The sequence below is a fragment of the Diorhabda carinulata genome, chromosome 4 (genome assembly GCF_026250575.1).
Source record: "Diorhabda carinulata isolate Delta chromosome 4, icDioCari1.1, whole genome shotgun sequence".
NCBI lineage: Eukaryota > Metazoa > Arthropoda > Insecta > Coleoptera > Chrysomelidae > Diorhabda > Diorhabda carinulata.
Genome location: NC_079463.1, coordinates 33,091,464 through 33,103,904, shown reverse-complemented (window position 1 = coordinate 33,103,904; position 12,441 = coordinate 33,091,464). Strand labels below are relative to the sequence as shown.

At 32.7% G+C, this 12,441-nt stretch overlaps 1 protein-coding gene across 11 annotated transcripts in view; it reads right to left on the bottom strand.

Annotated features, from left to right (window-relative positions):
- Nucleotides 1–12,441, bottom strand: part of LOC130892245 (Ca(2+)/calmodulin-responsive adenylate cyclase) — a 95,081-nt gene that overhangs the window by 4,844 nt on the left and 77,796 nt on the right. For 10 of the 11 annotated variants that reach the window (XM_057797507.1, XM_057797508.1, XM_057797513.1 and 7 more), the window contains 7 exons: nt 4,183–4,488; nt 3,900–4,122; nt 2,682–3,842; nt 2,393–2,599; nt 781–916; nt 693–713; nt 369–627 (listed from right to left, as the gene is read on the bottom strand). In XM_057797507.1, coding sequence (XP_057653490.1) covers nt 369–627; nt 693–713; nt 781–916; nt 2,393–2,599; nt 2,682–3,842; nt 3,900–4,122; nt 4,183–4,488 — 2,313 coding nt within the window. The remainder of the gene's footprint in view (nt 1–368; nt 628–692; nt 714–780; nt 917–2,392; nt 2,600–2,681; nt 3,843–3,899; nt 4,123–4,182; nt 4,489–12,441) is intronic. The other variant, XM_057797509.1, reaches the window with a different exon arrangement.

Sequence of the window (12,441 nt, the reverse complement as noted above, 5' to 3'; positions counted from 1 at the left end):
TATAGTGAAAATAAAAGTTTTATTTATTAAGAAAATATTATGTTTTTTTTATCTTAACAGATAATATAATGTATTAAAATTTAATTCAACATAAATATCCTTTTAAAGTCCTTAAAAGGAATATTAGCCATTCTTGGGAAGCTTTTCTGATCTTTTACTTAGATTTTTATGTATTAAAATTTAATAGATCTTTGTAAAGTGATTCATCATAATGTACTGGTATAAAAATCAATTTTTATATATCCTAAAGCTTTTAAAAGTTCAATAACGTTTTTTTATAATAATTACTAAAATAATCATTATTTTGCAAAAAAATACTTTTCTATCAAGTGTAAAGATCATCAAAGTAAATTTTAATGAAATCTTACCTTCTGCATCCGTTAGCCCAGTTTCATTGATCATGGAAATATTTTCTAAAGCTGGATCGTCTGTAGTATAACCAGTAGATTCTCTATCATTCAATAATGGTTCCGAAGCACCGCCATCCTCGTCTTCAGACCATTCAGAAGGACTTGCTTCTGCAGCGGTAGACGTCCTGTCCTGTCTTTGAGGTTCTAAAACGATATTTTCAAGATTTCGTAGTTTTTCTTGAATTTTTTCCTCCAAAAGCCGTTTCACTTCCGCTTCCTTAAAATAAAAATATATAATTTAATGAAATATATAATAATTTTTAATAATTAAATATATATTACCAATTCTCTATCCACCGAAAGCTTATGGAATAAAAATAAATTCATATATCAATAAAAAATATTAATTTTGATGGTTTAATGTTTATACCTTTGCGGCTTCTTCTTCCATTAGCCTTTCTTCGCGTTCGAAGCTTTCTAAATCGGTATCGTCGTCCTGTCGATGGATTTCGCGCATATCACAGTCTAAATCAATATCTTCTTCTTCTTCGGCAGTACGTGGACACCTGTAGAACGATTATTTTCATTTCATTTACGATTATTGTCGTACTACCCTCGTATATAATTTTTTTAACTGTTGTAAATAATAATAAGAAAGATTTTATTTTTGTTTGATAAAAAAAAAATGTGAAAAACGACAGGCAGTTGAAACTGAACGTGTATGGATCCCTTTTAATTGCTTAAACTCGCCGTTTTGTGCTGAAAGGGTGGTTAATGAAAAATGATTTGCAAGCGTGATTGGTGCTTAGAGCTGAGCAAGCAGCATGGATGTTAGAATATCTAAATGATTGTTAATATTAAAATCGAATGTGTTATTGAAAAAATGTTAATATACATATACAAATTATACAGGGTATATCGAAATGAGTTGTCGTATAAACCGGACTAATTTTTGAAAAAATTTATTAAATTTTTCCTAGTTTTCAATATAAAGAGCCATTTTAAAGTTGAGGTATCGATTAAAATCGATAATAAAGTGAAATTTTGTTGTTGCTACCTAAAAAGAAAATTCCTGAAAGTTTAGGTCGTTAATTATATCTTATACTGAGGTATGTAAATATTTCAGCTTGTAAAAATACAGAAAGTGATTTTTTTTTTAATTAAATGCTCTGCATAGGATTTTCAAGCTGTAACTCAAATCTTGATATAGTACGGGCCTTTAAACTTGATTTTTCCACGAAATAATTTTTATCGAAAATATTTTCTTTTAAATCAATTTCTTATAGCATCTTATAACCTCGAAGAAAACGAAAAAACAACGTGGAAATTACTGATAGACATAAAAAAGTTTCAAATTTTTTTGAAAAATTAATACCGGTTGATTTCGGTTCGCGTACATTACCCTGTACATGGTTAGTAACTGAATTATCTGTACTGAACACACTATTTACACTGGTACTACACCAACACACACACAATTACACCATCTAATATGAACGTTTCGTTAACCAAGTTGTCATCTTCAGAGACTAGAGATGAACTATTTACTTTGAGGATCTGAAAATGATAACTAGGTAATCGAAACGCTCATATTAGACTGTCTAAAACGAGTTTCGATAACCTAGTTGTCATCTTCAGATACTAGAGATGAACTATTTACTTTGAGGATCTAAAAATGATAATTAGGTAATCGAAACGCTCATATTAGACTGTCTAAAACGAGTTTCGATTACCTAGTTGTCATCTGCAGAGACTAGAGATGAACTATTTACTTTGAGGATCTAAAAATGATAATTAGGTAATCGAAACGCTCATATTAGACTGTCTATACAGAGTTTCGATAACCAAGTTGTCATCTTCAGAGATTAGAAGTAAACTGTTTACTTTGGGGTTTGTTTACTTCTAGTTTTTGAAGACGATAACGTGGTTTTCGAAACGTTCATATTAGATGGTGTAATAGCGAGTGTCGTTGTGCGTGTACAGGGTGTTGAGAGTATGAATTCGAACTTGGTAAATTAACCGTGTGACGCGTAATTTAGTACCTGTCGAGAGGTGAGACCTTGGCCAATTTAACGGCGTCTTGTCCGGGAGTTCCGGGCGAAGCGCCCCTTTTAAGCGACCCTTCCTTGCTGCTTGCTCTCGGCGAAGGTGACGTGTTGTTGGTGCCGTTGTTGGCTCCTCGTAAACCTAAAGCGAGCGCTTGAATTGCCGCCAGACCGACTTGATGATTGTTATTGTTAGGCGCGTACCTTTACAAAATATCATTAAAAAGAAAATAATAAAAATATAATCAACGATAAAATATAAAAAAGAGAAAAAAACGAAACTCACCTGACTAACGGTTCCAGCGCTAGTTCTTTCAATTCCAATTTCGGCGGTATGTTTTGCAGCAAATTTTGTTCGTCTAACAATTTTTGAATTTCCCTTTCGAACGGTATGTTACTGATTTTACCGACGGGGCTTTTTACTTTTCTCAAATCTTTCTTGTCAGTTTGACAGCTACCGTCTTTTTTCGTGCTCTTTTCGCTGCTCGCCGTCGCAGTTTTATCTTCATCATCTTTCGACGATAATAATTGTCGTATTTCGTCGGTTTCTTTGAAACTGGGCGACCTTTTGAACGAAGACGTTAATTTGTTACATTCCAAAATCGAATCGCTATCGTTTCTAATTCGGTGTCTATCCAAATTATTCGATATCTTTTTCGAGGCGGTACTACCGCCGCCTCCTCTGGCACCTCCGTTGCTGCTGATGCTTCTAAATAACGGTTTTTGATATTCGAAACTGGCGCAACTTTCGCCCCTACAACTTTCTTCTCCGTCCAATACCGGCGGACTGGTTACTACGGAGGAATCGACGGTATTGCAAGCACCGGCTAATGCTAATAAAGCCGTAGGCGGCAGATTGTTCCTTTTAACGTCGTTGGCGGTATTTCTTAGAGAACAATTCGGCGGGATGTAATCTAGCGAAGCTCTAGGGGACACTTCCGGCGACGATAGAGGATTCACTTGAATATCCGAAGGGAATAGAAATTGTTGGGCGTCGGCGGGTAGAGGTGGCGATACGCAGGGACTAGCGTCGGCGTCGGTGGTTCTGCTGTAACTTTCGTCCGAACTACTTATGCTCGGCGAATGATTCAAAGAACTAATTTCGTCGGCGGAAGAATGGATCCTTTGCGGTATACCCGAAACGAATACACCCCCCAAGCTTTCGTCTGAATAATGACGTTGCAAAGGGTTGTGGCGAGTTTGGATTTTATTTCTAATCGGTTCCGGTGGCGGCGTCGGGTGTTTCCTGTGGTGTTTATTGGGCGATTCTTTGGCCGGTACTTTCGGTAGGGGTTTCAAATAAGGTTTGGTATTATCGACCGGTACCGGCCATGGTGGATTGTATCTCATTTCCGGCGTACCTTGTCTTTGATTATTGTTTTTGTGCGGCGGTAAAGGAGGCGGCGGTAGATTCTCTTCTAACGGTAACGATTTCTTTTTACCGCTTCTGAAAATTATTAATAAAATCACAACGCGAATATATTTGATAATCGAAAAATACTACCTGAAATTTGGCAACAGCGGTTCGTTTTCGCAACTATTTACGTGATGTGAGGCGGCGGTTTCTCGTAGAGGCGGTAATCTCATGACGTTCCTCGAAGTTGTATAAGAATCTTCCCTTATAGATTGACGGGGTTGTACGGGATTATGTTTGGGGCGATTATTTAAATCGCTATGATGTAAAAGGGCGAGCGGAGTGGCTACCCCACCGTACATATTATTAATACCTACAAAAAAAGCGAATATTTGATAAAAAAAAATTTACTTTCGACTCGATTTATACTCACTATTCAAATTATTAGGAGTCGATCGGATATTATTTAATTCTTCTACTCTCAAAGTTCCCGGTTGTTTTCTGTCTATCAAAAAATATGTCGTCATATCACCTTTACCTTTAACTTTGACTTTACCGCGACATTGAAATTCGTAAGGGTACGATCTGAGTACTTGGAATACTTCTTCGGTAACTTGAGTATGGTTCGGTAGTCCCGTCGAATCCATACGACTCGCTACGTTTACCGTATTACCCCATATGTCGTATTGGGGTTTACGAGCCCCTATAACTCCGGCTACTACCGGACCGATATTGATACCTACGAATATTGTTGAAAATGGATGTTTATCGCTATGAAAAAGTCGTTTGGTATATAAAAAAGAAGAAGAATCGTGAATATAACGAAGATTTTGACATATGATGATTGAATTTACAAAAAAGAAGAAGTATTCGACGCGTTGATGACAACTACTTACGAAACAATGTTTATACCAACGATTTTTCTTACAAATGGTTGTTTTTCCTCATAAAAAAGACAGTTGGTATATAAAAAAAGAAGAATCGTGAATATAAAGAAGATTTTGATATATAATGATTGAATTTACAAAAAAGAAGAAGTATTCGACGCGTTGATGACAACTACTTACGAAACAATGTTTATACCAACGATTTTTCTTACAAATGGTTGTTTTTCCTCATAAAAAAAGACAGTTGGTATATGAAAAAAGAAGAAGAATCGTGAATATAACGAAGATTTTGACATATAATGATTGAATCTACAAAAAAGAAGAAGTATTCGACTCGTAAAATGATAACTACTTACGAAACAATGTTTATACCAACGAATTTTCTTACAAATGGTTGTTTTTCCTCATAAAAAAGACAGTTGGTATATAAAAAAAGAAGAAGAATCGTGAATATAAAGAAGATTTTGATATATAATGATTGAATCTACAAAAAAGAAGAAGTATTCGACTCGTAAAATGATAACTACTTACGAAACAATGTTTATACCAACGAATTTTCTAAACAAATGGTTGTTTTCCTCATAAAAAAAGACAGTTAGTATATGAAAAAAGAAGAAGAATGGTGAATATAACGAAGATTTTGACATATGATGATTGAATTTACAAAAAAGAAGAAGTATTCGACTCGTAAAATGATAACTACTTACGAAACAATGTTTATACCAACGAATTTTCTTACAAATGGTTGTTTTTCCTCATAAAAAAGACAGTTGGTATATAAAAAAAGAAGAAGAATCGTGAATATAAAGAAGATTTTGATATATAATGATTGAATCTACAAAAAAGAAGAAGTATTCGACTCGTAAAATGATAACTACTTACGAAACAATGTTTATACCAACGAATTTTCTTACAAATGGTTGTTTTTCCTCATAAAAAAGACAGTTGGTATATAAAAAAAGAAGAAGAATCGTGAATATAAAGAAGATTTTGATATATAATGATTGAATCTACAAAAAAGAAGAAGTATTCGACTCGTAAAATGATAACTACTTACGAAACAATGTTTATACCAACGAATTTTCTTACAAATGGTTGTTTTTCCTCATAAAAAAGACAGTTGGTATATAAAAAAAGAAGAAGAATCGTGAATATAAAGAAGATTTTGACATATGATGATTGAATTTACAAAAAAGAAGAAGTATTCGACGCGTTGATGATAACTACTTACGAAACAATGTTTATACCAACGATTTTTCTAAACAAATGGTTGTTTTCCTCATAAAAAAGACAGTTGGTATATAAAAAAAGAAGAAGAATCGTGAATATAAAGAAGATTTTGACATATGATGATTGAATTTACAAAAAAGAAGAAGTATTCGACGCGTTGATGATAACTACTTACGAAACAATGTTTATACCAACGATTTTTCTTACAAATGGTTGTTTTCCTCATAAAAAAGACAGTTGGTATATAAAAAAAGAAGAAGAATCGTGAATATAAAGAAGATTTTGACATATAATGATTGAATCTACGAAAAAGAAGAAGTATTCGACTCGTAAAATGATAACTATTTACGAAACAATGTTTATACCAACAAATTTTCTTACAAATGGTTGTTTTCCTCATAAAAAAGACAGTTGGTCTATAAAAAAAGAAGAAGAATGGTGAATATAACGAAGATTTTGACTAGAATGTTTTTTCTATAGTTAATTAATCGGTAATGAAGATTGGGAAAAATAGTAGCGTGTAAATAAATCAGGCTTAAACCGTTGGGCCACGATCAGTTGTTATAAAAAGAAGAAGAGAACAAAAAAAGAAGAAAAATCGTGTTAATTAGAGGGTGAGTCAGCTCGTAGATTGATGGGAATCGTTTCCCCAGGAGTATCCACAGCTTTCAAAGTCGTTTTTGGTGGTAATAAAAACCATTCGCAACAAAGAACAAGAAAACTGGGAAAAGCCGAAACCAACAGTGAAAAAAATAAAAAGAAAATAACGAAAAAAAAAAAGAAGAAGTGTCACCTATAGGAAGGTCTAATACTATTAGTGGATAAATAAAATTTTAAGCAGGGACAGTTTTAAGAAGTGCATCAACTCTTTGAGGTTTTGGTGTTTTCCATTAAAACAGAAGAAGAAACTGGGAAAATACGTGTCAATAGCTCAAAAAAAGAAGAGGATAAAAACTCTGAAGTTTATTGGAGAGTAAATGAAAGAAAAATTCACTCTAGTAAGAAAAATAGAATCAAAAAAAGAAGAAGGATGATTTTTGAAGGGTCTGACTACACCGATACACAATTAGAACATTAAAACAGAAGAAGAAACTGGGAAAATACGTGTCAATAGCTCAAAAAAAGAAGAGGATAAACACTCTGAAGTTTATTGGAGAGTAAATGAAAGAAAAATTCACTCTAGTAAGAAAAATAGAATCAAAAAAAGAAGAAGGATGATTTTTGAAGGGTCTGACTACACCGATACACAATTAGAACATTAAAACAGAAGAAGAAACTGGGAAAATACGTGTCAATAGCTCAAAAAAAGAAGAGGATAAAAACTCTGAAGTTTATTGGAGAGTAAATGAAAGAAAAATTCACTGTAGTAAGAAAAATAGAACCAAAAAAAGAAGAAGGATGACTTTTGAAGGGTCTGACTACACCGATACACAATTAGAACATTAAAACAGAAGAAGAAACTGGGAAAATACGTGTCAATAGCTCAAAAAAAGAAGAGGATAAAAACTCTGAAGTTTATTGGAGAGTAAATGAAAGAAAAATTCACTGTAGTAAGAAAAATAGAACCAAAAAAAGAAGAAGGATGACTTTTGAAGGGTCTGACTACACCGATACACAATTAGAACATTAAAACAGAAGAAGAAACTGGGAAAATACGTGTCAATAGCTCAAAAAAAGAAGAGGATAAACACTCTGAAGTTTATTGGAGAGTAAATGAAAGAAAAATTCACTGTAGTAAGAAAAATAGAACCAAAAAAAGAAGAAGGATGACTTTTGAAGGGTCTGACTACACCGATACACAATTAGAACATTAAAACAGAAGAAGAAACTGGGAAAATACGTGTCAATAGCTCAAAAAAAGAAGAGGATAAACACTCTGAAGTTTATTGGAGAGTAAATGAAAGAAAAATTCACTGTAGTAAGAAAAATAGAACCAAAAAAAGAAGAAGGATGACTTTTGAAGGGTCTGACTACACCGATACACAATTAGAACATTAAAACAGAAGAAGAAACTGGGAAAATACGTGTCAATAGCTCAAAAAAAGAAGAGGATAAACACTCTGAAGTTTATTGGAGAGTAAATGAAAGAAAAATTCACTGTAGTAAGAAAAATAGAACCAAAAAAAGAAGAAGGATGACTTTTGAAGGGTCTGACTACACCGATACACAATTAGAACATTAAAACAGAAGAAGAAACTGGGAAAATACGTGTCAATAGCTCAAAAAAAGAAGAGGATAAACACTCTGAAGTTTATTGGAGAGTAAATGAAAGAAAAATTCACTGTAGTAAGAAAAATAGAATCAAAAAAAGAAGAAGGATGACTTTTGAAGGGTCTGACTACACCGATACACAATTAGAACATTAAAACAGAAGAAGAAACTGGGAAAATACGTGTCAATAGCTCAAAAAAAGAAGAGGATAAACACTCTGAAGTTTATTGGAGAGTAAATGAAAGAAAAATTCACTGTAGTAAGAAAAATAGAATCAAAAAAAGAAGAAGGATGACTTTTGAAGGGTCTGACTACACCGATACACAATTAGAACATTAAAACAGAAGAAGAAACTGGGAAAATACGTGTCAATAGCTCAAAAAAAGAAGAGGATAAACACTCTGAAGTTTATTGGAGAGTAAATGAAAGAAAAATTCACTGTAGTAAGAAAAATAGAATCAAAAAAAGAAGAAGGATGACTTTTGAAGGGTCTGACTACACCGATACACAATTAGAACATTAAAACAGAAGAAGAAACTGGGAAAATACGTGTCAATAGCTCAAAAAAAGAAGAGGATAAACACTCTGAAGTTTATTGGAGAGTAAATGAAAGAAAAATTCACTGTAGTAAGAAAAATAGAACCAAAAAAAGAAGAAGGATGACTTTTGAAGGGTCTGACTACACCGATACACAATTAGAACATTAAAACAGAAGAAGAAACTGGGAAAATACGTGTCAATAGCTCAAAAAAAGAAGAGGATAAACACTCTGAAGTTTATTGGAGAGTAAATGAAAGAAAAATTCACTGTAGTAAGAAAAATAGAACCAAAAAAAGAAGAAGGATGACTTTTGAAGGGTCTGACTACACCGATACACAATTAGAACATTAAAACAGAAGAAGAAACTGGGAAAATACGTGTCAATAGCTCAAAAAAAGAAGAGGATAAACACTCTGAAGTTTATTGGAGAGTAAATGAAAGAAAAATTCACTGTAGTAAGAAAAATAGAATCAAAAAAAGAAGAAGGATGACTTTTGAAGGGTCTGACTACACCGATACACAATTAGAACATTAAAACAGAAGAAGAAACTGGGAAAATACGTGTCAATAGCTCAAAAAAAGAAGAGGATAAACACTCTGAAGTTTATTGGAGAGTAAATGAAAGAAAAATTCACTGTAGTAAGAAAAATAGAACCAAAAAAAGAAGAAGGATGACTTTTGAAGGGTCTGACTACACCGATACACAATTAGAACATTAAAACAGAAGAAGAAACTGGGAAAATACGTGTCAATAGCTCAAAAAAAGAAGAGGATAAACACTCTGAAGTTTATTGGAGAGTAAATGAAAGAAAAATTCACTGTAGTAAGAAAAATAGAACCAAAAAAAGAAGAAGGATGACTTTTGAAGGGTCTGACTACACCGATACACAATTAGAACATTAAAACAGAAGAAGAAACTGGGAAAATACGTGTCAATAGCTCAAAAAAAGAAGAGGATAAACACTCTGAAGTTTATTGGAGAGTAAATGAAAGAAAAATTCACTGTAGTAAGAAAAATAGAATCAAAAAAAGAAGAAGGATGACTTTTGAAGGGTCTGACTACACCGATACACAATTAGAACATTAAAACAGAAGAAGAAACTGGGAAAATACGTGTCAATAGCTCAAAAAAAGAAGAGGATAAACACTCTGAAGTTTATTGGAGAGTAAATGAAAGAAAAATTCACTGTAGTAAGAAAAATAGAACCAAAAAAAGAAGAAGGATGACTTTTGAAGGGTCTGACTACACCGATACACAATTAGAACATTAAAACAGAAGAAGAAACTGGGAAAATACGTGTCAATAGCTCAAAAAAAGAAGAGGATAAACACTCTGAAGTTTATTGGAGAGTAAATGAAAGAAAAATTCACTGTAGTAAGAAAAATAGAACCAAAAAAAGAAGAAGGATGACTTTTGAAGGGTCTGACTACACCGATACACAATTAGAACATTAAAACAGAAGAAGAAACTGGGAAAATACGTGTCAATAGCTCAAAAAAAGAAGAGGATAAACACTCTGAAGTTTATTGGAGAGTAAATGAAAGAAAAATTCACTGTAGTAAGAAAAATAGAACCAAAAAAAGAAGAAGGATGACTTTTGAAGGGTCTGACTACACCGATACACAATTAGAACATTAAAACAGAAGAAGAAACTGGGAAAATACGTGTCAATAGCTCAAAAAAAGAAGAGGATAAACACTCTGAAGTTTATTGGAGAGTAAATGAAAGAAAAATTCACTGTAGTAAGAAAAATAGAACCAAAAAAAGAAGAAGGATGACTTTTGAAGGGTCTGACTACACCGATACACAATTAGAACATTAAAACAGAAGAAGAAACTGGGAAAATACGTGTCAATAGCTCAAAAAAAGAAGAGGATAAACACTCTGAAGTTTATTGGAGAGTAAATGAAAGAAAAATTCACTGTAGTAAGAAAAATAGAATCAAAAAAAGAAGAAGGATGACTTTTGAAGGGTCTGACTACACCGATACACAATTAGAACATTAAAACAGAAGAAGAAACTGGGAAAATACGTGTCAATAGCTCAAAAAAAGAAGAGGATAAACACTCTGAAGTTTATTGGAGAGTAAATGAAAGAAAAATTCACTGTAGTAAGAAAAATAGAATCAAAAAAAGAAGAAGGATGACTTTTGAAGGGTCTGACTACACCGATACACAATTAGAACATTAAAACAGAAGAAGAAACTGGGAAAATACGTGTCAATAGCTCAAAAAAAGAAGAGGATAAACACTCTGAAGTTTATTGGAGAGTAAATGAAAGAAAAATTCACTGTAGTAAGAAAAATAGAACCAAAAAAAGAAGAAGGATGACTTTTGAAGGGTCTGACTACACCGATACACAATTAGAACATTAAAACAGAAGAAGAAACTGGGAAAATACGTGTCAATAGCTCAAAAAAAGAAGAGGATAAACACTCTGAAGTTTATTGGAGAGTAAATGAAAGAAAAATTCACTCTAGTAAGAAAAATAGAATCAAAAAAAGAAGAAGGATGACTTTTGAAGGGTCTGACTACACCGATACACAATTAGAACATTAAAACAGAAGAAGAAACTGGGAAAATACGTGTCAATAGCTCAAAAAAAGAAGAGGATAAAAACTCTGAAGTTTATTGGAGAGTAAATGAAAGAAAAATTCACTCTAGTAAGAAAAATAGAATCAAAAAAAGAAGAAGGATGATTTTTGAAGGGTCTGACTACACCGATACACAATTAGAACATTAAAACAGAAGAAGAAACTGGGAAAATACGTGTCAATAGCTCAAAAAAAGAAGAGGATAAACACTCTGAAGTTTATTGGAGAGTAAATGAAAGAAAAATTCACTCTAGTAAGAAAAATAGAATCAAAAAAAGAAGAAGGATGATTTTTGAAGGGTCTGACTACACCGATACACAATTAGAACATTAAAACAGAAGAAGAAACTGGGAAAATACGTGTCAATAGCTCAAAAAAAGAAGAGGATAAACACTCTGAAGTTTATTAGAGAGTAAATGAAAGAAAAATTCACTCTAGTAAGAAAAATAGAATCAAAAAAAGAAGAAGGATGATTTTTGAAGGGTCTGACTACACCGATACACAATTAGAACATTAAAACAGAAGAAGAAACTGGGAAAATACGTGTCAATAGCTCAAAAAAAGAAGAGGATAAACACTCTGAAGTTTATTGGAGAGTAAATGAAAGAAAAATTCACTGTAGTAAGAAAAATAGAATCAAAAAAAGAAGAAGGATGATTTTTGAAGGGTCTGACTACACCGATACACAATTAGAACATTAAAACAGAAGAAGAAACTGGGAAAATACGTGTCAATAGCTCAAAAAAAGAAGAGGATAAACACTCTGAAGTTTATTGGAGAGTAAATGAAAGAAAAATTCACTCTAGTAAGAAAAATAGAATCAAAAAAAGAAGAAGGATGACTTTTGAAGGGTCTGACTACACCGATACACAATTAGAACATTAAAACAGAAGAAGAAACTGGGAAAATACGTGTCAATAGCTCAAAAAAAGAAGAGGATAAAAACTCTGAAGTTTATTGGAGAGTAAATGAAAGAAAAATTCACTCTAGTAAGAAAAATAGAATCAAAAAAAGAAGAAGGATGATTTTTGAAGGGTCTGACTACACCGATACACAATTAGAACATTAAAACAGAAGAAGAAACTGGGAAAATACGTGTCAATAGCTCAAAAAAAGAAGAGGATAAACACTCTGAAGTTTATTGGAGAGTAAATGAAAGAAAAATTCACTGTAGTAAGAAAAATAGAATCAAAAAAAGAAGAAGGATGATTTTTGAAGGGTCTGACTACA